General features: G+C 40.4%; 1 protein-coding gene across 1 annotated transcript; it reads left to right on the top strand.

Annotated features, from left to right (window-relative positions):
• The first annotated feature begins 378 nt into the window (after positions 1-378).
• Positions 379-27,374, top strand: LOC121923460 (O-acyltransferase like protein-like). Its single transcript, XM_042453916.1, has 14 exons — positions 379-505; positions 2,250-2,393; positions 4,883-5,021; positions 5,154-5,380; positions 6,536-6,706; positions 8,461-8,563; positions 9,872-9,973; positions 12,599-12,764; positions 18,467-18,546; positions 18,980-19,093; positions 20,491-20,620; positions 25,641-25,827; positions 26,182-26,324; positions 27,198-27,374. Exons 2-14 carry the CDS (start codon positions 2,285-2,287, stop codon positions 27,324-27,326), a joined length of 1,800 nt encoding a protein of 599 aa, XP_042309850.1. The 5' UTR covers positions 379-505; positions 2,250-2,284; the 3' UTR covers positions 27,327-27,374.
• Positions 27,375-27,725: the final 351 nt, after the last annotated feature.

Genomic DNA, 27,725 nt, shown 5'->3' with positions numbered 1-27,725 from the left:
AAATCATTCACAGAATAATGGTGCCTTAATCACTTTTGATCACAACATTGTGTGAAAACCATTATCGCAATTGCACGATTTTTGTGGGATATTCCCAGGATAATGGCACTTTAATAGCAACATCATGTGAAAATCTTAAACGCAGATGCACTATTTTCACAGAATGAACACCGTTTACGCTTCCAGTTGTCCCCATGTGGTAAAGTCCTTAGTGTGGGCAATTGTCAGAGATGATGGGAGCTAAAGTCAAATGTCCTGAGGGCGAGATGTTCCCTACACCAATGTGGAATTGGACCATACCTGGATTTTTATATTTCTGGATGCACACATAATATTTGTTTTGCTTCTTTGCTTTTATGTTACAGTGTATGATTCTGTTGGGAAACCCAGCAGCAATATTCTTGGTGGGAATATGGACAGACTGGGATCATATACTGAATGCATTTCTGCTGAGGCTCCTTCTGGAAGATTCCAAGGGCAGTACTGCAAACTCCAAGTACAGCAGGTGTGTTACTCATTTGGGGCGATGACTGTAGTGTTAAGGGCTGTGTTGTTCCATGCCCAGTTCCCAGAGGACATCTAGTGAAAAAAGTCTGAAAACAGTTGTAATACTGCCGTTTGCATTCTAAAGACATAGACAGAAGCAGTGGTTTAAAATGAAGACATAGGCGGGATACAAACCGCCGCTTTGCGGCGTTCCCCCGCTGGCGCCATTTGCTCCGCGAGGGAGCCGCAGCATCCAAACCGCGCGGCTCCTGCGCGGAGCAAAAAAGAAGCTCCATTTCGGAGCTTCTTTCTGCGGCGCACGGATGACGTAGTGAAGCGCCAAGGGCGTATTCGCTACGTCATTAGCGCCGCGACACGTCTGGACGCTATGCGTCCAGTACGTAAAGATGGCGCCGGCCATGTAGAAGGGCCAGCGCCATCTTGTACGTATTGTATACGTACTAGGGTTAGGGGGGTGCGGAAGCACCGCCCCTTCCTAACCCTAGTACGTATACAATACGTACTATATGGCGGTGTGTATCCCGCCATAAAGACCATTCTAAAATCTGGCATGATGCTCCTCTTTAAAATTCGTGATGATGATGGCAACGATGATGATGATGATTAGATTATGAAATCTTCCACTAGACAGCTGATTTAAAAAAACAAACAAACAACCAATTAGAACATTTATCTCCATTGTTTGTGACTGTTCTAATAAATTACTTGAGCACAAATGCCTGCTCATCTATGAAGTCCCAATGTTATCTATGGCAAAGCACAGACTCTCCACGCAAGTTACCCAGAGTTTGAAAAAAGTTGTTTTTTAAACTACAATTACTGGAAATCCCTAGCCAGTGTCCACATTGATTAGTGGATTCTAAGAGTTGTAGTTGAAAACAGTAACTTCTCTGAGCCCTGAAGACATGCCACAGTTTCATCTTGAGGAAAACAATTAGCCCATGTCCAGTGCTTTGGTCTAAGGGTGAGAATGGATATACATAAACAGAGAAGCCTATTGTTGTTGTTGTTGTTTGCTGCCAACTTCAACTTATCGTGATCTATGAATGAGAGATCCCCAAGAGTCCCAGTCATCAACTGCCCTAATTGGGTCTTCCAAACTCAGGACCATGGTTTCCTTAACTGAATCACTTGTGGGGTTTTTTTGTAATCCCGCTTCGATCTGTTGGGAGAAGCGGAAAAATACAAATAAACTTATTATTATTATTATTATTATTATTATTATTATTATTAATTCCTCTATAACATGGTTTTTCTCTTTTCCTACTACCTTCCATTTTACCAAGCATTATTGTCTGTTCCAATATGTCACATAGTCTCATGATTTATGTTCAATGTACTACAGCCTCAGTTTAATCATCTTGGCTTCTAGCAAATGCCCAGACTTGATTTGCTCTAGGACCCATGCATTTGTCTTTTTAGCAGTTCATGCTATCCATAGAACATTTCTCCAGCACCTTTTCAATAAATGTGAGAAGGAAAGATTTTAGCAGGTGCTGCACGTTGTCTTTCTTCCAATTCACGCTATTGAGCCATCAAACTCAGTACGTATTGTTTTTACTACAGTGACTGTGGAAGTGCTCCAAGGTTTCAAATAGGAATCTTTCCCATGAGCTCTATGTTCTAGTTAGTCTACTTGCTCCATTAATGTACATAAACCCAAGATTTGTCAAGTTTTGCTTGAATGCTGTTGAAATCAATGCATTTTGAGGTTATCTGTTTTGCTTGTTTCCTTTTGCCAGTATCAACTCAATTTTTCTCTTAAATCTATTCAACAATGGTATTAAAGAAGCATTATACTTCCCAGGACAGAATTGATTACTATAATGGAATATGTGTCCCTAATTCCTGCCGTGAAGAGGAAATTACAGCACTAGCCATGCTAGGTAAATAGACCATGCCTGGGTTGGACTTTATTGTATAACAAAATGTTGATGATTAAACCATTTCTGAAGATTTAAAATGTATCAATTTTCCAAATGCTGTGTAAATGTTTGCATGGATGGGTTATTGTGGAAAACACAGTGAATTAGACCTTTGCTCTTTTTCATGTTCATGCTTAAGTCTCAAATAAATAAAATGGTTCACACAGACATAACTCTAGGCCTGTTACAGACTGCCAAAATAAAGCTGCTTCGGGTCTCTTTGGAGGTATGCTGTTTAAATGATGCATGCATCCTAAGAATCCGGAAGCTGCACCAAAGCTGCACTCCAGTGCTTAGGAATGGAGAGTGGCTTTGGCACAACCTCCGGACTCTTAGGACCCATGCATCATTTAAATAGCATACCTCCAAAGAGACCCGAAGCAGCTTTATTTTGGCAGTCTGTAACAGGCCCTAGTGTCTTATTCCACTTAAACACCACCAAAAAGTGGTGATGCATAAGTGACCATCCCCCACAGGTACAATTTGCATAAAATTTGATCATGCTAAAATAGGTCTAGATAAAATCATGGAAATAATGGCTATAATACAGGCATACCTTGGTTAGTGAAATATGTATATTCTTGGCATTACTTCTATAAGAGAAAATTTCATAGCGGAGGCAAAAATAACATGCATAGAATAAGGATAGGTTCCTACATCACAAAAAAACAACAACACTTTGACATATTTCAGCAAACCTTTTGTTCAAAACTAACAATATGTATATGTGCAATGAAACAATCAGGTTAGATAGACTTCGCATAAGTACACAAAACATTTTGAACCTTTGAGAGACCACTTGAAAGCTTCCAAAATTGTCCTGTCCTAGGGGGCTTTTCTCTTTCAACGGACTCCTCTTTTCTTACTTCATTTTTGCTGGTGAAACTGCTTCTTAACATGCTTGGGCTATCACTCTGCTTTGCTGTTCATGCATGCTTGGTAGGGATTCTGAAGAAAGCTGCTGTTTACCTTACCTGTTGTAGGCAGGCACACATGGCTACAGCTAAAGTAGAATCCTGCTCATTCCACTTCAATCCATAATGCAATGTTTATTGCATTGCTTACTACAGACGCACCAAGTCTTGTGTTTCTCCAACCCTCCTTCACCATCCTCCCATTCTGATGCTGCTAAATACTTCTAGGTCGACAAGGACAGGCAGACGTAAAAAGACTTTATAAATTGCTTCTTTGTCAGAGGCTTTGTTAACTGAGGTATGCCTGTACAATACAGTTTGCGATAGTAGGGAAGACTTTTAGCCATTGACCTCTGTGTCTCCTGAATCTACTGATGTCCAAATGTTCATTGCTGATGGGTAACTTCAAGGCCGTTCTTGTTCTCCTTTGTTGTTGCTGTTAAGAGCCTTCAACTAGACTCTGACTTACAGCAACCCTGTCTGAGAGTTTTCTTGGCAAGATTTATTCATATCCATCTGATCTTTTATAAGAGATCTTAAGAAAATACTCCACTTCTGATTATGAGTGTATGAATTTTAGATAATGACAGTTGTTTTATTGAATTAATAGTATTGTTATTAATTTTTGATTGTATTTTTATATGGAATTGTAATTTTATTGATGTAATTCCACCTCGATCCGTAGGTCTAAGGCTAAGAGAATGTGACTTGCCCAAGGTCACCAATTGAACTTCCATGGCTAAGCAAGGATTTGAACCCTGGATTCCTCGTGTCTTAGTTCAACACCCAGACTGCTAAACCATGCTGGCTTCATCCCTTCTTAGGGATGTCCATTTTTACTGAAGTAGACAGCCTTTCAAAAGAGGATGACTTCAGACAGAGGATTTTGCTCTGTAAAGTAGGATACATGACCACCCTGGGCATGTATTTTAGAATGCAGATTATGATCAAATGCCTGTCTGTTGAAGTAGGGTGGGGAAGATTTCAAGCAAAGAAATGGAAAGTGGGAGGAGGATGTTGAATCTTTTGTAGCACTGCCCTTCTACAGTTCCTGCTCCTAATGTATTTTGCCTAGTCATGCGCTGAGAGTGGAATCCAGATTGATGGGCAGGGGATTACCCTGGCAAAGCAGTTACAGACCCCTTCCTGTGTTGCCACTTTACCACATGAAATTCTTCCCTGTCCCATCTCAGAGCACATTTTAATGCACAGGACGTTGTTGGGAACATGTAATTGAACCTTTCATCTGGCGCTGGTCTAACCACCCATTTGGTTTATAACAGCTCTATTTCTTCCATCTCCCTGTGAGAAAGATGAAACTGACAGAGGAAGATGTGAGCAAGATTAGAGTGCTAACCATTTACTACTTTTCAAAAAGGAAATTTGCAATAACAGTTCTGTATGCCAAACAGAAACACTTCTTGGAATTTAAAAAGGGCAGATGTTTCTATTTACTCTGTTGAAGAAGCTGCTAAGATCTGTGACGGCAAAGTGTTTTGTCCTGACTGCAATATTAATGTTATTCTTTCTTGACAGATGTATTTAAATTCAAGACCATCTCTTTTCTATTGCCTTTCCCATCTCTGTTTGCTCTGAATTCAACGGTCTCATTCACACAGGTAGCCAGATGCACGGCAGGCCTTTTCCCCACTGATGCGTTTGTAGCAGTTTGTTTGTAAGTATTGAGGTCAGGGGTGGGGAATGGTGGGGAGAGACGTTGGGAGGCTTAATCTGGCCACTGCCTTGAAACACCGTGCCTTTCAGGAGTGATTGTCACTCTATAGTAATAAGCTTCTATTTTCTCTAGGCTTGTTAGCATTGTCTTCATCATCTTGCCACTCACTGGAACTGTTTACACTGCTGGTGGATGGAGAAAAGTTAGGTGCAATGAATTGCCCTCAGATGGTTTGCTTTCTGCAAATTATGGGAGCACATCTTCAACTGAAAAAAATACAAGAAAACCAAAAGCAGAGAGAAAACATAGTCATGAACACGCATCAGAATTGCTGGCAGTATCTGATGATTCAAAGCAAAGTAGGAATTATTATTATTATTATTATTATTATTATTATTATTATTATTATTATCATCATCATCATCATGATCAAGATCATGATCATCATCATCCCCTCTTCCTCTTCCTCCGTAGGAAGGAATCCCAAGTGAAATCTATATCCACTACTAGCCCAGGAATTCACTGTTAAAGCAACCCTGATAGAGGGCCGTTTAACCTCTTTTGTTCCAGAGAATGACAGTGCATCTCAAAGGGAAAAGTTTCCCAGTGATGGTGCTGTGTCAAACTCGGTATCATAACTCATATTTTGTGAAATAAGGTCAAATAAAATGACTGAGATATTCATGCAGTAATTTGTTGAAAATGGAACTGGGAACTGGGCACCAAATTAAGCATAATTAAAAATGGTAAGATGTCGCCATCCATTTTTCAATTAATGAGCTACAGATCTTACTAAAAGTCATATTCAGCCTGCTTGATATCAGTTCACCATTTTTGGTGGCATTGCTCATGGACTATATGTGTTTTTATAGCTTTTTGTGTTGGAATGTAGAAATATGCAACCACAGCTCTTGATGGGTCTCCAGGGGTCAGTAAAAGGAATGACCCACTGTTAGGGACACATTGTGGGTTGTTCCCACTTCATCTTCTCTGCTCAATTGCTTCCTTGCTTATAGGTTTTATACTTCCAAGGGTAATGCCACATCTTCCCACATACTTCCTTCTTTTATTTAGTCATCTAATCAGTGGTAGCAGAGCCCATCTTTCCTCTCTCCCAAATATGTAGTTCTCTAATAACAACTTTCTCTTATATGATGACAAATGGTGACCTCCAAATATTGCTTTCCATACAGGCTAACATCCTGTGCCTCTTCTTTCTTCAATTGTTCCTGAGGTTGTATTGTATTTGTATGTGCATGATTAAGGTTAACCATATCTTTGGACACCGCCTTAAACATTCATCTGAATGATGGTCAGTGTAGAGATTTTAAATAAATAAAAACTGTAGTGGATTGCTCATGAATAGACACACATCTGTGATTTTATTTGCTGTCAGTTTAAACTTCAAGACCCTATCTTCACTTTGCTTGTCATAACATGCATAATATATGCTATAATATTGTATGTGTAGTAAATGTATCAGAATGAATGTTTGGTATTTTAAAACTCTTCAGGTACCTTGGATTTTGTCCTGACATGTTTTTCCTTGCAAAAAAATCTTCCAGCCCTTTGGCTGACAGAACCTTCTCGCGAAGTTTCCTTGGCTCTAAATGGCATCAGAACACTAAGTCTTTTGTGGATAATTTCTGGACATACTAGTCAGATGACAGCATGGCAGAACTTAGGTAAGAGCTCAGTGTACCAATGCAGTTAAGTTTCTGATTCAAAGGAAACTCAGTGCTCCCTTTATGCACTCACTTATCAAGAGAGGTACTGTTTTAATTCATATTTGACAATAAAGGTTATGGTCCGTGAGCTGTCTTTCTATTAAATATGCCTGGCTCTACTTTTTATGGACCATAATCAATTGTGAAGAGTTGGCTCATTAAATGAGGGCAGCAAACCTTTTAAACAGCCATAAAGTTGGAAAGAGCTATGTTCTGAGACTTTCTTTTTGATGAAGGCCTTTCTGTGTCAGCAAATTGAATGAATACCTGGTATTTTTTTTCTTGCCATAGTCACAGTTTTATCTTTCGTGAGGGTTTTCCTCAAGTATTATTATTATCATTTATTTATATAGGACCATTTATGTACATGGTGCCTTACAAGTAAAAGAAAAGAAAACAGCCAGCCCTGCCAAGAGCATACCATAAACACACAGAGAGAGAGAGAGAGAGGGGGGGGAGAGGGAGAGGGAGAGGGAGGAAGGAGTAATACAAATATAAAGCTACACAATACAATTTTAAAAACAAATTATCCAGAAAGAAATACAAAACCAATGCAATATAATAAAAAACAAATTGATAATACATATAACCAAAATATACAAGATTATAAAATAATAAATTAAAATCCCCAAAGCTTTAAAAAACAGACCAGTTTTTCATTGAGATTTAAAAACAGTAAAAGGAAAAAGCAGTCCACAAATGTTCAGGAGTATGGACCAGCAAGGGAGAAAGGGCAAAAATGAACAAAGAAAGAAGAAACCCTTGACTAAGTGAGAAACCTGGAGGTTCTAGAATGCATTACCCTTGGAGGTCTAACAAAATGCATGGCCAGCAAAGGCTGGCTGCAAAAGTAGGCAATCATACATCATAACTTGCAAAAGTTATTGCCAAGGTGGAATCAAAATGTTTAAAATAAATCATAAAATGGTTGAAAGCCTCTGTATATCTTTATCCATGCATTAGAAAAAAAACACTCATGGTATGCTTTTTTTCAGCAAGGTAGCTGCATTAATCTGTTTCAGGATGGAAAGGAAAGTAAGGAGGTGGAGAATGAGAAGGAAGCTAGCAACACTTTTAAGATTGATTAATGAAAGTTAGAATCACATAAGCCATTGTATTCCCTATTACCATGTATGGATGTGAGAGCTGGACGGTTAAGAAAGTGGCTAGGAAGAGAATTAATACATTTGAGATGTGGTGCTAGAGAAAAGTGCTGAGGTTACCATGGGCAGCCAATAAATCAAACAAATGGGTCCTAGAGCAGATCAAGATGCCAAGAAGACAAGACTGAGGCTGTTGTACTTTGGCCATATCATGAGAAGGCATGACTCACTGGAAAAAACAATAATGCTAGGAAAGGTAGAGGGAAGCAGAAAGAGAGGAAGGCCACATGCTGGATGGATGGACTCATGGGTATGAATTTGCAGGACCTGAGCAGAGCAGTGGAGCATAGGGAGTCTTGGAGATGTCTCATCTACAGGGTCGTCATGGGTCGAGATTGACTCGAGGGTGGATAACAACAACAACAGTGCATTTTCATGGATTTCAATCTATTTCTTCAGATGGTGAAGTAACATATTAAAGCCACTATGTTGAAAAAAAGTTCATAGGATATAAAAACATCCAAATTGTGGCTGAAGGTAAGTAGATGTCCCAAGATCCCTTGACTCTGTTTGGTTTTAATATCTATTTCCTATATGTTATTGTTGCAGATAATGAATTAGAATGGGAAGCTAAAGTGCCCCAAAATCCTGTTTACATATATTCTCTCAGTGGACCATTTTATTTAGGTGTGGATACATTTTTCCTCATTAGGTAAGTGACAATATTATTAGAACCACCACTACCCCACTGTATATCTAGTGTTTAAACTAACAGAGCTTGCGATGAAGCTGGAAAGATGGAGATGAGAAGGCATCAGCAGGCAAAAAGCAAAGCAGCAGTAGACATTTTTAAAATCTGCTCAAACAGAATCATAGAATCTTGGAGTTTGAAAAGAACACAAGGGCCATCAAGTTCAACTCCCTGCCATGCAGGAATACAGAACACTCCCAGCAGATGGCCATTAAAAGCCTCCAAAGAAGGATACTCCACCACTTTCTGAGGCACTGTTTTCCACTGATTTCATAAAAGGGTATAGTATTAAAATGGCCTTCATCACTCTTCCATTCTGCTGGTGCTAGCCTGTCCTCCAATGTCTCAAGGAGTACATATGCTTGCTGATGAGCACAGAGCTCAGCTAGCTGGGATTGTATAGAGACACTGCTCTTAAGAACACAGTTCTTCACAGTTAGTCAAACTATGGTAGGCATGTGTACAACCCTTGACATCAAAACATTGCTGTGAAACACAACATTGGAAGCATTGCACTGTGCTGATGGCCTGAGAGCTATCACTTATGTGAACACTTCATTTTACATTTTGTTTGCTTTTTAATATCTGTAACATTAAACTTCACCAAGCCATTTCACTATCATATTTAAACAAAATCATAATACAATGGGGCCCTTACTTTACACGGGGATCCATTCCAGACCCCCCCCCCTTGTAAAGCAAATATTGCATAAGCTTGAGCCCCATTATAGCCAATGGGGCCATGCTTGCTGCAGGGCCATGCATGCGCCCCGCTGTCACGCACGCCATTCATGAACCCCATTGGATATAATGGGGCTCGTGCTCACTGCGTGGCAATGCTGTGTGCAAGGCGCACACCCATTTCCCAGGTGGCTTCAGCGTATGCTGGGAGCCACCTATAAGCAGCCCACATATGGTGCGGGCTCACTGTAGTCTGTAAATTTATAGACAGGTGTCTTAGTTGTTGTTGTTGCACTTTTTTGGCATTTCATTTCCCTCCCACCCTCCCATTCTTTGTAGTCATAATATGAAATACTCTCCGCAGTGAACAGCTGCAAGAAAAAGCTTGGGAGCAATTATCCACTTTTTATAGGAAGATGTGTGTTTTGAAAAGACCACCAACACCATGAGGGAACACCATGTCTTCGTGTTAAGTTGTTAACAACTGAATTACTTTCTCCAACAAAACACTGGGACAGGATGGGATGGTTAAGAGGAAACCTCTGAGAAACTGGAATAGTACATTAATATCAGTTTCTTTCCCTACAGTGGCTTGTTGAGCTCCTGGTCTTTCTTGAACTTGTTGAATTGCTCAGGAGAAGAGATTGGTTTTCATGTCACACTGAAATATCTTTGGAACCGACTTGTCCGGTACAGTTTCTTAGCATTTCTTCTCACAGCTGATTAATGAATTACTTTGTGGGTTATTTCATAGAAAATATTTCTGTATCATTTCTCATTTGCATGATGAAATTCCTCATGACTGGGAGAGGCCAGGTTAAAATAATAATTTCAATAAATGCTGAAAACATGATAGTCTTATGTCTGACATACTGCAGGGGAGATTTCCCTTGACAGGATGAATGTCATCATGGAGAAGGCATATCTTGCTGTCAGCCTTGGATTTTCACTGCCCCATCCTGGATTCATCCCTTTTCACTTGCTGCCCCTCACTCCTGGAATCTCCTTCCCCCACAAATATGGCTCATCACTTCTTTAACCAGTTTCAAAACTGAGTTTAAGACCATCCTGTTCAGAGAAGCATTCCCAGGCATTGTGTGACTATTATTTGTTATTTGACATTTTTAATTTGTTGCCTGCTTTACTTTACTGAACCCTTTCCTGTATTGTTTTGTATTATTTTTATGTATTATACTGTTATTTCTTAGATTGTATTCCATGGGCAGGTTTACTTTATCCATTTTATTATTGGTATGTACAGTGCTATGTAAATCTACAGCGCTATATAAATAAAGCATAATAATAATAATTGGAGGATTCCTGCTTAGTCCTATAGTCATTAAGCTGTGGGGTGCCACAGGCTTCTTTTTTGTCCCTCATGTTGTTTAATATCTATATGAAGCTGCTGGATTCCAAGTGGAATCCATGACTCAGAGTGCTTGGTGCCATTTATGACTAGTGCACCAGCTCTGGCCTTTCCTGGACAAGGACTACTAAGACATATTAGTAATCCTTGTCCAGGAAAGGCCACAGCTTGTGCTTTTATAAATGTAGACATTATGTTAATTTTTTCAGAGTTAATATTAATTTCTGGGTTAATAGAAATCAATATTTTTATTTGGTATTGGGGTAGAACACAATCTTGTTAATAGCTACTTCCTGATGGATAGTCATGAAGTTTGACTATCTCCTAATGTTTTGAAAATTTGGAAACACTACTCTGTTTGGCAACTTCCTACTTCAACTACTATAATGCATAGGGAGCCCTGGCTGCACAGTGGTCAAATGCCTATACTGCAGCCATTTACAGCCACAAGTTGTGAGTTCAATCCCAGGGACTCCAAGGTCCACTCAGCCTTGCATCCTTACCCAGCTTGTTGAGGACAATTAGCTTACCCATTTAAACTGCTTAGGGAGTGGTAAGCGGTATAGAAATGTACTTGCTATTGCTATTGCTGTTGCCCTTGAAGATGACTCAGAAGCTAAAGCAAAATGCAGCAGTAAGATTGCTTGCTCGGGTACCATACAGACAACATGTAACACTAGTCTTAAAGGAGCTGCTTGTTGTTGTTGTTGTTGTTGTTCACCTTCAAGTCTTTTCTAACTTACGGTAACCGTAAGGCGGGCCTATAATGGGGTTTTCTTGGCAAGATTTGTTCAAAGGAGGTTTGCCATTGTCTTCTTCTGAGGCTGAGAGGACATCACTTGCCCAAGGCCACCATGTGGGTTTCATGGCGGAGCTGGTCTTCAGAGTCATAGTCCAACACTCAAGCCACTACACCATGCTAGCTCTCTAAAGGAGCTGCACTGGCTCTTCCAGAGGGGATTTCCTCTGTTTCCCACTAGCAGGAGCAATATGTTAGAGAAAAACACAGCTGTGGCACCCCACTGATGGAATGGCCTCCCCATGGAGGCCCAACTTGTTCCAGTGTTACTTTCTTTTTGGCGCCAAGTCAAGGTGTGGCTTTTTATTAAAGGCTTTGGGATCTAATGTATTTTTAAGCATGTACATTGTTCCTTAAAGAAATTATCGAGGCTTTTTAAGCTGTTCGAATTTGTAGTAATTATCTCTTGTTTAAATTAGTTATTGATCTTAATCCATAATTGCTTAAATCATTCTTTTTGCTGCGCTGAAATCTCATGACAAAAGGGAAGGATAAAAAAGATTGGGAAATAAATAAAGTCTCATACACTATTTTAACTGGTTTTAAACTGTCTTGTTTAAACTTGCCAAATTGTTTAACATGTTTTTACTCTGTTTAAATTGCTTTTTTTACTGCTTTAAATTGTTTCTGTTGATTTTATTCTATGTGTCCTTGAGTTCCAGTGACATAATAGGGTAGAATATAAATATTTTAATAAATATAAGATAAAATAATCAAATCATTTGTTCAGAGTATAATTAGTCTTCTTAAGGGTTTCAGAGGAGGAAGGTGTTTGTGAAAGGACAACAGTCCACTATTTGCCAAGCTAGTTCCCTCTTAGTGGGAAAACATGATAGAAGGAGTCCTTAAGCAATAATGCATATTACTTCACTTATTTCAAAAGATGGTAAGACAGTAGTGAAGGGAAGCTCTTGCTCATTATCCTGAGTGGTGTTCTGAACTTCTTATCCAAAGTCCTGTTTTGAATGCACCACAAACTACTTTTCAAAGGAAAAGTAACATATATATCCTATACTTCCAGTTCAGATGCAAATATTTTGCAAAAATGACTTACAGGTACAATCAGTTGTAAACTTTGCAGTGCCTAATAAGATGCTGAAAAATATGCACCCTCATCTAACCTAACACATTTCTGCTATTGCATTTGCAGACTTCAGCCGCTCCATATGTATTCTGTATGTCTTTTAGTTGGATTGTATTCCATTGTTCCTTGGGGACCATTATGGGAATACTCAAAACTTGAGGTGGATAACTGCAGAAGTGTGTGGTGGAGTAATCTATTGCTGATCAACAATTTCATCAATGGACCTGAGTCCGTAAGTCTATACTGTATAATGGAATGTTGAGCACTGTGGAATGAATTACCCATGCAATGGCCCAGTTTCCATTACTTTCTATCTTAGTTCTCTTGGCTGAAGAGATATAGGATGAATGCATGAGCCAGGGCCTTATGTAGACAGTGATGATAGACTAGTGGCAGAGGAAAAGAGTACTCTTCACATTTAATGCCACCCTGGCAAAGCTTGGGGGAAGCTGGTTTTTTTTTTTTTTTTACTATACTTCCCACTGTCCTCAGCCAGCATAGCCAGTGGCCATGTTGGGTGAGGGATTTGGGAACTGCAGACCAAAAGTAACTTTTCCAAGTTGCTTTAAAAAGTAACTTTCTCACACTGTCTCAGAATTTTATACTCTGATCATGTATGAGCCAAGATTAAGTTGCACATGTGGTGATGAGTGGTAGGGCCATGATCATTTCCCATTATGGGCAGGGAAATTTCCTCAGCAGTTTTAAAGAAAGTATTGGAGAGGATTCTTTCAGGTGAGGACACCTGGCAGCATTTAAACTAAATGAATACGTCCTTTTCAGCACCATCCCAGCTACCATTCCATGATGTTTTGTTAGGTGGTCTGATACATATCACATAGCAATTGAGCAAAATGCCACTGGGAGTAATATTTAAACACGTGTATGTATATTGGAAGCTGTCTATTGATGGGCCAAGCAAATAGTTGATCTAGCTCAATATTGGTTAGTTTGATTATTGAATCAGATAAATGTTCCGTCTAGTTCAAAATTGCTTGCTCTGGATTGACACTGGTTTTCCAGGGTTTCATACAACTCAAGGGTGGGCATCGGTAGCTCTCCAGATGTTATTAAATGACAGCTCCCATCATTCTGTTGGCTATATGGGCTGGGCCTAATTGGACCTGCAGTCCACCAGCGTCTGGATGGCCACATGATTCCTACCCCTGCCCTACTAGTAGAGCCCAGGGATTGAATTTACCATATATACTCATCTATAAATCTAAAAATTTATGCCCCAAATTTGACCTCAAAATTCTAGGTCAACTTATTTATGCATCAGTATGGTAATGTGATTGCAGCTCTTTCAGATTTCCCCATGCAGTTTCTTTCTGTCCTGAGCCAAGCAGATAGAGTCCTTGGTGGTTGATTGATTGCTAATTGTTTAATAGTCCCTCTCCCTCCCCCATGCTTCACTGTCTCGGGAGTGAAGGCTGAAATACTGAAGCCTCATACTGATTGCTGCTTCTCTCTTGCCCCTTGCATACACACACTGAAGGAGCCTCCAAGTTTTACACTCAACCTATCCACAGGTCATAGCAAAATCCATAATTTGGCCCCAAAACATGCCCTTGACTTATACATGAGGTCGACTTATAGTTCAGTATATACAGTAAGATCTTTTCTATGAAGAGCATGTGCTCTGCAACCGAGCTATGATGCTTTTCTGTTGGCTGCGCCTAAGACCACTTGAATCAGTTGTTTGATGGTGACTCTAAAGATTAAGTGGGCCTTCTTTAGCTGGAATTAACAATTGGATTTATACTATGGTATGATACTAATGTGAGAGTTTCATAAAGAGTTATGTGGACATTGAGTGCTAAATCTGCGGGGTGCTGACAGCACATGCACAGAATTTTCTTTAATACGCTAAGCTTCTAGGAAAATGGTGCTTGGTTCATATTATGAGCTAAATGAATTTAGAGTTTGTTATACAGTTGGATGGGCAAGCCAAGCATAGTCAGACATACATTCTAGACTTTAAGAAAACTGATTTCAGTAACCTTAGGGAAATAATTGTGGTGATGCCGTGGTCAGGAATGCTAGTAGAGAATGGGGTTCATGATGGATGGGAATTTCTTAAAAGTGAGATATGTAAGGCACCATTTCAAACAGTTCCAGTCAGGAGGAAAAATGGGAGGCATCTCAGTAAACCAGGATGGATGACTAAAGACTTTCAACTGAGCTAAGACTCAAAAGAGGCATGTACAAGAAATGGAGAAAGGGGGAAATAATCAAAGATGAATTCAAACAAATAGCTAGCTCATGTAGGGAGAAAGTCAGAAAAGCTAAAGCACAGAATGAGCTTGGATTTGTTAGAGAGGTTAAAAACAATTAAAGGGCCTTTTTTGGTTATGGCTGCAACAAAAAGAAGAACAAGGAAGTGGCAGGGCCGCTGCATAGAGAAGATGGTGAACTGCTAACAGAAGACAGAGAAAAGGAAGAACTACTCAACACCTTCTTTTGCCTCAGTCTCTGAAAAAGAGGACAGTGCTCAATCTGGAGAAAATGGAGCAGATGATGCAGGAAACGCTGCATAGAATAGGTAAAGGGGTAGTACAGGAATACCTGGATACTCTAAATGAATTCAAGTCCCCAGGGCCAGATGAACTACTTCCAAGGGTATTAAAAAACTGGCAGAAATAATTTCAGAACCACTGTCAATAATCTTTGAGAATTCCTGAAGAATAGAAGAGATTCCAGCAGACTGAAGGAGGGTAGATGCTGTCCTCATCTTCAAAAGGAAAAAGGAAGACATAAATAATTACTGCCCACTCAGTCTGACATCAGTACCAGGAAAGAGTCTAGAGGAGATTATTAAACATGCAGTCTGTAAACACGTAGAAACAAATGCCATGATTACTAAAAGTCAGCATGGGTTTCTCAAAAATCATGCCAGACTAATCTTATCTGTACCAAGCTTGGTAGATGAAAGGAATGTTGTGGATGTAGCACATGTGACAAGGTCCTCATGAGATCTTTGCAAAAAAAGCTAATAAAATGTGGGCTAAGCAATGCAACTGTTAGGTGGATTTGTTATTATTGGTTGACTGACCGAACCCAAAAGGTACTCAATAATGGCTCCTCCTCATTCTGGGGAGAACAGGCTGGTGGCATGCACTGGGTTCTGTCCTGGGTCCAGTGCTGTTCAACATCTTTATCAATTAGTTGGATGATGGAATAGAAGGTATTCTTATCAGATTTGAAGATGACACCAAATTAGAAGGGGTAGCTAATGCTCTAATGCCCTAGAGGACAGGATCAGAATTCAAAATGACCATAACAGATTAGAAAGCTGGGCCAAATCTAAAAAAATGCATTTCAACAGGGGAAAATGTAGGATATTACACTTTGGCAGTAAAAATGCAATGTACAGATATAGGATGGGGCTTGCCAGCAGTATCTGTAAAAGGGATCTAGGAGTCTTAGTGGAACGAATATGAGTGAGCAATGTGCCGCAGCAGCTAAGAAAGTCAATGCAATTCTAGGCTGCATCAAAAGGATATAGTGTCTAGATCAAGGGATGCAACAGTACCATTCTATTATGTTGGTGAGACCTCACCTGCCCAGTTGTGGTTATCACAATTCAAGAAGGATGTTGATAAGCTGCAGCATGTCTATAGGGGGGAGACCAAAATGATGAAAAATCTGGAAACTATGCTTAGGGAAATGGGTAAGTTTAGCTTGGATAAGAGAAGGTTAAGGGGTGACATGATAGCTATGTTTAAATATTTGAAGGGATGTCATATATTTAATTTAAAAATGGAGCAAGCTTGTTTTCTGCTGCTTCAGAGATTAGGACACAGAGTAATGGATTCAAATTATAGGGAAAGAGACCCCACCTAATAATAATAATAATAATAATAATAATAATAATAATAATAATAATAAATGTTTATTTATAAACCGCTTTTCCAACGATCAAAGCGGTGTACATGTCGTTAATTAAATAGTAAAAACAGTAAAAAGAGTCTACATCATAAAATACATATTAAAATAGAATTAAATTCAAACAACAATAAAAGCATCGGATAAAAAAACTGTTAAAAACATCACAATCTATTAAAACCAAACTGCAGAAACAATAGGGGAGGTAGAATCTTAGATGGAATTGGGAGGATAGGCTTGTTGAAAGAGGTAAATCTTTAAAGCCTTCTTGAAGGCTTCCACCGTTCCACTGTGGCAGATATCTTCAGGGAGGGCATTCCACACGGAGGGCGCTACAGCTGAAAATGCCCGTTGCTGTGTTGTTACTAATTTCACCCTAGGGTGGTCGAGTAAACATTTTCCTGTAGTTCTGAGCATGCGGGGAGGATTATGTAGGGAGAGGCGTTCCCTCAAGTAACCCAGGCCCAAGCCATTTAGGGCTTTAAAGGTAATAACTTTGTATTGGGACCGGAAATGTATAGGCAGCCAGTGTAAAGATTTTAAAATAGGTGTTATATGGGAGGACCTCGGTGTCCCCGTAATTAACCTGGCTGCAGCATTTTGAATCAGCTGCAGTTTCCGAACCTGATACAAAGGTAGCCCCATGTAGAGCGCATTGCAGAAATCCAAACGAGAGGCTACCAGCGCATGTACTACCTTTTCTAGGTCCCTCCGGTCCAGACAGGGACGTAGTTGGCGAATCAGCCGGAGCTGATACCAAGCACTCCTGGCCATCGCATCTATTTGAGATGATAAATGTAGGGATGGATCCAGGAGTACTCCCAAACAACATACTTTATCCTTCAGGGGAAGTTTAATCCCATCAAGGACAGGATGACAAATTTCCTTGCCCGGGCCAGGTGAACCTATCATGAGTACCTCTGTTTTCTCTGGATTCAATCTGAGTTTGTTTTTCCTCATCCAGCCCATTACTGCCCCCAGGCAGGCATCCAGAGGAGAGATGCCATCCTTAGTCACTGTTTCAGTCGGAGACATGGAGAGATAGATCTGGGTGTCATCAGCGTACTGATAACACCGAGCTCCATGACTCCGGATGATCTCTCCCAGCGGTTTCATGTAAATATTAAACAGCATGGGGGACAGAATGGTGCCCTGAGGGACGCCTGATGTAAGCTCTCTTTTACGAGAGCAACTGTCCCCCAGCCTCACCATCTGGAACCTACCCAAGAGATAGGATCGGAACCACTGGAGCGCAGTGCCCCCGATACCTAATTCTCCCAGGCGTTCCAGAAGGATACCATGATCGATGGTATCGAAGGCCGCTGAGATGTCCAAGAGCACCAGCAGAGTAGTATCTCCTCTGTCAGTGGCCAGACGGAGTTCATCGACTAAGGCGACCATGGCAGTCTCAACTCCGTAACCCGCTCTGAAGCCAGTTTGAAATGGGTCAAGATAATCGGTTTCATCCAAGACTGCCTGGAGTTGAGAAGCAACTGCCCTCTCAACTAAACATTAGGAAAAATTTCCTGTGAGTAAGAGCTGTGGGACAGTGCAATACACTGCCTCAAAGTGTAGTAGGGTCTCCTTCTTTGGAGTTTTTTAAACAGACTGGATGGCCATTTTTCAGGAATGCTTTGATTGAGTTTTCCTGCATGACAGAAAGAGGTTGGACTGGACGGCCCTTGTGGTCTCTTCTAATTCTATGGTTCAACAATTTTATGTATCCTGTATGAGGTAATTAAGAACATTGGTGATAGGACTTAGTAAGGATAGTTGTATTTTTATAAACAGTTATATCCACATATTGGGAGAAAGGCTTTCAGATCAGAGGGTCTTCTTTTCCTACATACAGCCTTGGTACCTGGGCATCTTATTTCTTATATTTCTTAATTTTTACCATAAACCTGAGTCTCAAAAACTGTACCAATTGGCATCTTGTGGGCAATAAGCAAAAAAAGTCCTTATATATGTATTTGTTCTGTGTGTGTGTGTGTTTGTGTTTATTAAAAATCTATTTCTTTCTTACCCCACCTGTCTTGTTTTCAGTGTAATGGATGGACGTGGTATCTTGCAAGTGATTTCCAGTTTCATTTCACAACACCTCTGCTGGTCTTTTTCTCTACCAAGTGAGTATTGTTTTTGTTAAGGACATGAGTGTCTGCTAGAAATTATTGTTGTTGCATGCCTGCAAGTTGTTTCTAACTTATGGCAACCTTAAGGCAAATCTATCACAAGATTTGTTCAGAAAGCATTTGCATTTGCCTTCCTCTGAGGCTGAGACAGTGTAACTTGCCCAAGCCCACCCAGTGGGTTTCCAGGATAGAGCAGGGTTTTGAACCCTGGTCTCCTAGTTCAAGGGCCAATCCATTACACCACATTGGCTTGTCTGCCTTAATGTTTACCCATAATTCCTTGTGTAAGTTGTGGTGTTCTGAGGAAATGTGGGGAAGGGTGCATGGCAGCCTCCAGAAGCATTTGTTGAAGCCAGTGCTTCTGCTTTTGTTACTAGATGGGAGGAAAAAATCTGATCTATTGCTGACACTTCTATTGTTTTGGCAGAAAGAAACACTGGCTTATCATCCTAGGGACCTTTCTGTTCCTGGCAACTTTTACAGTTACCGCCCTTCTGTCATCAATCTATAGACTTCCTGTTGCAAATCCACATGATATGAGGTGAGGCTCTTGGGAAAATTTTCATTCATAGTAGGTAAGCTAGTGTTAGTTTGAGAAGACGAATTTAAAAACTCATTTGTAAAACTGCTTAAAATGGGTCTGTCCAAAAAGATGGCTGCTCTTTGTTTTTGTTAATTTCAAATTAAAATGTGGGGAAAATAGAAAATAAACAGCTGTTGGAAGGGGGAGAAGAAAGTGGGGACATAAACATCAGTAGTAAAACAAGAGAAGTGGTTGTTGTTTAGGGTTAAAAGGTTCCCCTGACGGTGCAGTGGTTAAATGTTCGTACTGCAACCACAACATTTTAAGTTTCATCCTAGAAGATCCGAAGTCCATTCAGCCTTCCATCCTTTCATAGGTCAGTAAAATGAGTATCCAGCTTGGTTTACAGATTGTAAACTGCTTAGGCAGTGATAAGCAGTATAGAAATGTATTTGCTATTGCTATTAGCTTCCCTAGCGAGGGAGTTCCAAAGCCTGGAAGCAGCCATAATTGGTTAGCTTACTCCAAGCATACTCAGAAGTATGCTTGAGGTAACTTGAAGTTGCAGCAGCACTGCAGAAATAACCCCGGTTGGTACCACTTTAACTGCCATGGCTCAGTGCCATGGAATTCTGGGACTTATAGTTGGTTGTGCCATCAGAGCTCTCTGATAGGGATGTCTCAGAAAATTACAATTCCCAAGATTCCAAAGCATTGAGCCATGGCAGTTAAAGTGATGTCAACCTGGATTATTTCTGCAGTGTGGATTTAGCCTGTGTTAAAACAAAAACAGAAGGTGGTAACTTGAGAGCTCAGTAAAGGTGTTGAACTGTCGTTTGGAACATACAGGATCTGACTATCTTATTTTGTTTATGCTGGTTATCAGGAGATAAAAAGAAGCTAATTATGCAGCTGCTGAAATGAGAGCCGTGTAGGCTTTAGGAAATCCAAGTTCAAGCTCCCAATGAGCCATGAAACTCACAGAGTGACATGAACCAGTCATTTTCTATGAGGATGATTTAGAGGGAGAGAGAGAGAGCGAAACAGTGAAAGGCAACCAAAAAGAGAAAGAAAGAGACGTAGGGAGATTTCATTTGGCTGAATCATAACTAAGTTGCTTTCTTCCCAATGGATATTTTTAAAAGACAGAAATCTGTGAATTTTGTGAACCAGATAAACAGCTGGTGTTATTACGCTTTCTTTCGGAGGAGAGATGTCTTGGCGTTGTATATATAATTTCCATTTACAGTCATATTTTGCCATATTTTGTCAATAGAAATAAAATTCAGATTTGGCTATCATTTATTCTATGTAAGAGGAATAATTTCAACTGAATCATTTACTTTTTTAAAAAAGCAGGAAAGGTTATTTATTCAGACCATTCTTTAATATAAAAAATGTCAATCTACTTGCAGGAAAACATCTACTGTGATGTATTTCATGGGGTATTATTCAAAACCTTATTGCCGATATGGCCCATTTCTAGTTGGCATCCTTCTAGGCCTCTTCATCCACCATCAGCAAACACCAATTCTAAGAACCAAGGTAAATGGAAGGGGCGATTAACAAAGGTTTTGGGTAGCATCTGTAAACACTGCAGTTGGGTGTTAGTTGTAAAACAGTTGTCTTATCTTTCCAAGTAATAATATCAGGTGTGGGCAGCTATGGTGGGTTTGGGGGTCAGTGTCACCATCACCACCCTTGGCACCTAACGCAACATTTTAGGTGGCAAATGAGAAATACTGCTTTTAAAATGAGCAGAAAATGTGTGTTTTGGATTTTTGTGTGTTATCCCAGCATTTCAGTTGCAGATTCCATTTTCTTCCTATTTTAAAAGGGAACTTTGGCAGCATGGTTTTGCATGGGCATAGGGCTGTCAGCTGCCAGAAAGACTTTAGTGGTTAAATGTGGGTTGAAGCAGGTTGTCCTACCATGCATAAAAATATAGGAGGAGCCCTGTGCGATCAGGAATATTTTATTTTTATTTCTATCACACCTTTCTTCTGGTGGGAGACTCAAGATGCCTTCTTGTTGTTAGTTGCCATCTAGTCGATTTATTGTGAGAGACCTCCAAGTCATGCTGTTAACATCACACTGCTCATATCTTGCAAATTCAGGGCTTTGGCTTCCTTGATTAATAATAAAATAATAAAAAAATTATTTATACCCCGCCCTTCCAACGATCAGGGCGGCTTACAAACAATTAAAAACACACACAATCCATATTATCAATACAAAAAAATTAAAACCATACAAATACATCAATACATCAAGAAAATAACAGGAGAAAAAGCCCCATAGCCCAACCTCTTGGCCACGGAAGAGGAGGGAGGCCCACAGGATATTTAATCGGGGAATGCCTGTTGAAACAGGAAGGTTTTTAAGTCCTTCCTGAATTGGGCCAGGGTGGTAGATGAGCGGAGCTCAATGGGCAGCGTATTCCAAAGGGCTGGGGCAGCCATGGAAAATGTCCTCCGCGCGGTGGAGGTTAACCTAGCCCCAGGCACCTTCAGTAATTGCTGCCCAGATGTTCTGAGGGTGCAAGGCGGAATGTACGGGGAGAGGCAGTCTTTTAGGTATCCTGGGCCCAGGCCATTTAGGGCTTTATTGAGTCTATCTAGCTGTAGCAAAGTCTTTCTTTTTTCCTGCCACTTTCTACCTTGCCAAGCATCAAGTTTTCTAATGAGTCATGTCTTCTCATGATAGGTCCAAAGTATGACAGTCTCAGCTTAGTCATCTTTACTTCCAGGGGAGAGTTCTGGCTTGGTTTATTGTTGGACCCATTTATTTGCTTTTGTGGCAGTCCATGATATCCACTGAACTCTCTTTCAGCACCACCTTTCAAATGAGTTGATTCTCTTCCCATCAGCTTTCTTGACAGTCCAGCTTTCACAATTGTTCTTGTGTGCCTTATAGCCATTTTCAGTTTAGGTGACCAGAAGAGAAACATATCATGGGATTTCTTGGCAAGATTTGTTCTGTTGAGTTTTGCTGAGCCTGACAGCATGTGATTTGTACAAGGTCACCGAATGAAGGCAATTGAGAACAATGCTAAAATAAGAATAAGCTAAAACAAGAAAGTATATATTTTTAAAATTAAACAAGATATTAATTTTTTGTTGCATTTTGAAAAGGCCAAAGGCTTTTCTTTTCATATATTGGCTAACCAGTTCCTCGTGGGAATCCTGCAAGCCAGATGAGTGCAACAGTGCTCTCCACTTATGTTTGCCCAGCAACTGACATATAGAGGCATCCTGTCCAGAGCAATAAGTATCTTCTTGTAACAACAACAACAACAACAGCATCAATAATAAATTTTATTTCTTTCCCACCTTCCCTCAAGGCTCGAGGCTGGAAACCCCATGTTAAAATACAAAACACAATTAAAAAGGAAAACACACAAAACCAATAGTTAAAATACAGTACTATAAAACTATTATAATACATTTATAATACATTTTAAAAAAATATGCCAATTAAAAAGTCACGACTTGACTAGGTAAACCTGCCAGAATGTTGTTTTAAACACTATCAGTGTTTTCAGCTGTTGTATCTTTTCCAGCAGGTCATTCCACAGTCTTGAGTTACTTTAGCAGCTAGTTACTTCTTGCAATAATGAACTCGAACAATTGTATATATATTTGTCTGCAATTATCAAGGGTTTGGAGATCAGGCTTCGAACCCCAGCTCAGCAATGTAAACCCATTAGGTTGGGCAAGTCACACTCTCTCAGTCTCAGAGGATGGAAATGACGAATCCCTCTGAAGAAACTTGCCATGATAGGTTTTCCTTAGGTCGCCATAAGTCAGAAACAACTTGAAGGCATGAGCATTACAAGAGAGAGAGAAGTGTCTTTCTCTCCACTTTATGTACACTGTGCATAATTTTATATAGCATTTCATACCTTCCTTTATTGGGATACTAAATTCTGAAATATTCCAAAATCCTAAATTATCAACATAGGTTGCTAAAATGGTGACACTTTTGTTTTCTGATGGTTCAGTGTACACAAAGTTTATTTCATACACAAAATTATTTAAAATATTGTGCATAAAATATTTCAGGTTATGTGCATAAAGTGTGTGTGTGTTTCTGTGTTGGGCTGCATCCACATACAGAAATAATCCAGGTTGTCAGCACTCGGAACTGCCATGGCTCAATGCACTGGAATTCTGGGAATTGTAGTTTGTGGTGGCACCAGAGCTCTCTGAAAGAGAAGGCTAAATGTCTCACAAAACTACCGTTCCAAGAATTCCATGGCAGTTAAAGTGGTGTCAACCTGGATTATTTCTGCATTGCAGATACAGTCTTGCTTTTATTAAACATGTATGCTCTGTATATGCAAGCTTCAGATAAAACAGCCAGGCAGACATCTCCCTTATGTTACATGTTAATTATTTAAGTTTAAGACAAGGTACATAAGGAATAAAGGATGGGTCAGGAGGAGGTAAAAATACAGACCAATATACAGTTTCTATAACAACCAACTTAATGGAAGCATTTATACAGCAATAAGTAAATTGAGAGTCAACACAGTGTAGTGGTTTGAACATTGGATAACGATTCTGGAGTTGTGAAGTCGAAGGCTTTTATGGCCAGCATCCATAGTTTTTTGTGAGTTTTTTGGGCTATGTGGCCATGTTCTAGAAGAGTTTCTTCCTGATGTTTCGGCAGCATCTGTGGCTGGCATCTTCAGAGAATGCTTGCCTGGAAAGGACGTGTGTGTGTGTGTGTGTGTGTGTGTGTGTGTGTGTGTGTGTTGTGTGACCTGGAAAGGCAGGAGTGATTTGCATTTGTACTGTTCTGTTGCTAATGGCAGGCCTCAGGGTGGGAGGGTCTGCAAAAGAGGATTAGTGTCTGCTTGATAGTGCTCATTGTCTGCTGGGAGATTTCTCATTTGCATTTGTTGAGTCTTTATCTTGCTATTTTTCAGGACTGCTAGCCAAACCTTGTTTACTTTAAGGGTATCTTCTTTCCTGTTGAAATTGTCCAGGTGTTTGTAGATTTCAGTGGCTTCCCTGTGCATCCTGACATGGTAGTGGTTGGCACGGTCCAGAATTTCAGTGTTTTCAAACAGTTATTTGTTGTTAGGTGACACCTCCAATTTTTATTCATCTGCTATTATATGCCAAGCCATTCACAGGACAGTTTGGACAGCTGCTGCAGGATGGATCATTTTTGTGTGCAAACAAGGCTATGGAGGTATTGTACAAAGAAAACTTTTTTGGAATGGGTGATGTTACCAGTCTTTTGAAAATGACTTGCAAAACGAGCAGATTTTCAGTACCATTCAGGGTAGTCATGCAGTACCCAAGAGAAGATGCATCTGGCATTAGGCTTACTTTTCTGTGATTTTTCCAGGCTTAAGGAGTGTTACTGGTCCTTGAATGTGACAGCATGGTATTGGCTGCGGGTTAGGAAGCTTAGCTCTTTTTTTCTTTTTTGGAAATACAATTCCAAGCATCTCCCAGGCAGCATAGTTGAAAAAAGGCCTCTCCTAGACCTGAAGCAGCTGATCAGGACTCATGGGAATCCTGTGTATGAGACATCTTCAAGCCCCTCTAGCCTTCACTGCTCTCCTTAGGTGTTGAAGATGCAGGCCTGTGACCTTTCTAATTGATTCTAGTAATCTGGCTTGTAGTCTTTCCCTCTTTTTACTGCCTTCTGCCTTTCCCAGCATTATTGTCTTTTCTAATGAATCGTGTCTTCTCACGATGTCGCCTCAGTTTAATCATCTTGGTTTCCAAGGAGAGCTCAGACTCGACTCTGGAGACTAAGGACCTTACCACACAGGCTCCTGGCACGGGACGAGAACAGTCCAAGAGGGGCTGGGAAGGGAACGGAACAAGTGGGGGACACATTTTACTGCACACAGAAGTCCCTCACTCATTCCATTTCCTTCCCTTCCATTCCCAGTCTGTCCAAGAGGAGATGATTTTTGAGAACTGTTCTCATTAGGAACGGAAGGGAAGGGAACAAGTGAGGGACTTCCTGTGTGTAGTAAAATGCATCCCCCATTCATTCCTCACTTGTTCCCGGCCCCTTTTGTTCTGTTCTTGTCCCGTGCCTGGAGTCCCTGTGCGGTAAGGTCCCATGGTTCAAATCCTTACTCAGCCTTGGAAACCCACTGGGTAATCTTGGGCAAGTCACATTCTCCTAGCCTCAGATGAAAGCAAAGGCAAACCTCCTCTGAACAAATCTTGCCAAGAAAAGCCCATGCTAGGCTTGTCTTAGGATCATCATAAGTTGAAAATAACTTGAAGGCACACAGTGATATTAAAAACAAAGGTACATATACCTATGAGCTAGATAAAGCTACCTACATTTATTTAGGTAGTCAGCTAAGCATGGCAGCTACTTGATGATGGACAAGGAAAGACCAAAGACCCAAAGGTTGAAAGAATAGGTGTTAGATTAGTCCTGCTTCTCATCTCTCCCATGTTGGAATGGTAGATACCTGGGGACAGTTACTTTCCTCATATGCAACAGAAGATCTATAGTCATATGGAATTATGCTGATTCATGAAAAATACTTGGTACATTGTTCTTTTCTGTCTCTCTACAGATGCAGGCTTTCGTGGGGTGGCTTTGTGCAATGTTTACCATGTTCACAGTAGTTGTGTTGGCCTATACACTAGATGACACCTCCAACGATTATTCGCCTGCTATTGCTATATACCAAGCCATTCACAGGACTATTTGGGCAGCTGCTGTGGGATGGATCATTTTTGTGTGCAAAGAAGGCTATGGAGGTATTGTAAAAAGAAAATTTTTTGGAATGGATTGACTCAATCAGGGATGTTATGGGCATGGGTTTGCAGGGACTGAGCAGAGCAGTGGAGGACATGGAGTCTTGGAAGTGTCTCATCCACAGGATTTCCATGAGTTGGGGCTAACTCGAGGGCAGCTAGCAACAACAAGCAGCAAAATTCCCCTGTGGGACCAATACATCTCCCTAACACCCAACAGTTGCCCAGTACTACCATAGATAGATTGAGTAGATGCATTTCAAGTTAACACTTTATAAACTACAAACGAAATAAGACCTTCTTGCATTTTGACCCAGGACAGATAAAGATCTGTGATGTCTCCCCCTCTCCCCATAGGTTTCATTGATAAGATGCTTTCATGGGGCATTTGGACTGTGGTTGCAAAGATCAGCTACGCCTGCTATTTGGTGCACCCAATGTTAATTCTACTGTATAACGGACTTCAAGAAACCTTCACACATTATTCAGACATCAATATGGTGAGTGTTGTTTTAAGCAGGAATACACAGGCATTGTCACTGCTTAGGATTTAAGGGGCTGGGCTTGCAGAGATATGTTTGAGGGTGTTGTTTGGTGAGTTTACAGTTCAAATACTTACAAAAGGTTGATGAACAGTTGAAAACAATCCTCTGAAATGGTATTGTCTTTAAAGGACTATACCACTTTCTGTTTCTATTTTCCTTTCCTTATTCCTTCTCCCCTTGTTCCAGTTCAGCCTAGCCATGGTAACATTTGCCTGTCTTGAATATGGCTGCTATCAGTGTCTTTTACACTGCTATCAATTTTATGTCCAAACTTAACTCTACATGAACTTCCTGATGAACAAGGCACCACAATTCCATAAGACTGGAGTGTGTCTAGAGGAGGGGGACTGAAATAGTGAAAGGTCTAAAGGCCATAAAACCCTACGAGGAGTGGCTTAGAGACCTGAGTATGTTTAGCCTGGGGAAGAGAAGCTTGAGAGGTAACATTATAGCCATGTTTACATATTTGAAGGGATGTCATATTGAGGATGGAGCAAGCTTGTTTTCTGCTGCTCCAGAGAATAGGACATGGAGCAATGGATGCAAACTACAGGAAAAGAGATTCCACCTAAACATTAGGAAGAACTTCCTGTGAGTAAGAGCTGTTCAACAGTGGAACATGCCGTCTTGAAGAGTGGTGGAGTCTCCTTCTTTGCAGGTTTTTAAACAGAAGCTGGATAGCCATTTGTCAGGAGTGCTTTGGTTGTGTCTTCCTGCATGACAGGGTGTTGGACTGAATGTCCCTTTGGGTCTTTTCCAACTCTAGGATCCCAGGATTTCCAAACCAATTGCCCTTGCTTCATGAGTACTTTTCTTTTCTTTTTTTAGTTCTATCTTTTCATTGGGCATTGCCTGACAACATTTGTGGTTGCATTGGCATTGACAGTGATGGTTGAGATGCCCCTTCAAAAGTTAAAGCGATCTTTGGCTTGCAAGCATCAAGAGGATCAGTTGTAAAGGACCAAGTGCAACATCGTTGAAGCAAAATAAAATCTGTTCTTATGATTCCAGAGCCTTGATCTACTTTGTTCCCATGCCAGCTAAAGCTTAAGGATCTGTCAAAATGAAACAGTGTCATAGGTGCACCAGAATTATGGTTTATTGATTACATGAAGAAATTAATCAGGATGCAACAATAAAACCCAAGGCAAAGGCACAGTTAGTTCACGTCTGTTAGCTGATCGATCCATTACAACTGCTGTTCACCAGGGTCCCCTATGATGAACTGGACACACTCCAATGGACTGATTTCATGGACTGGAGTACCACTGAATTGACAAACACAATCAAAGAGGAGACTGACAATCTGATCTTTCCTAATCTTTAAATATCCCCACTCTGGCTGACACTTTCACA

Source organism: Sceloporus undulatus, chromosome 2 (assembly GCF_019175285.1).
Source record: "Sceloporus undulatus isolate JIND9_A2432 ecotype Alabama chromosome 2, SceUnd_v1.1, whole genome shotgun sequence".
Classification (NCBI taxonomy): domain Eukaryota; kingdom Metazoa; phylum Chordata; class Lepidosauria; order Squamata; family Phrynosomatidae; genus Sceloporus; species Sceloporus undulatus.
Note: the sequence above shows the minus strand (reverse complement) of the source record. Positions and strands in the feature narration are given on the sequence as shown.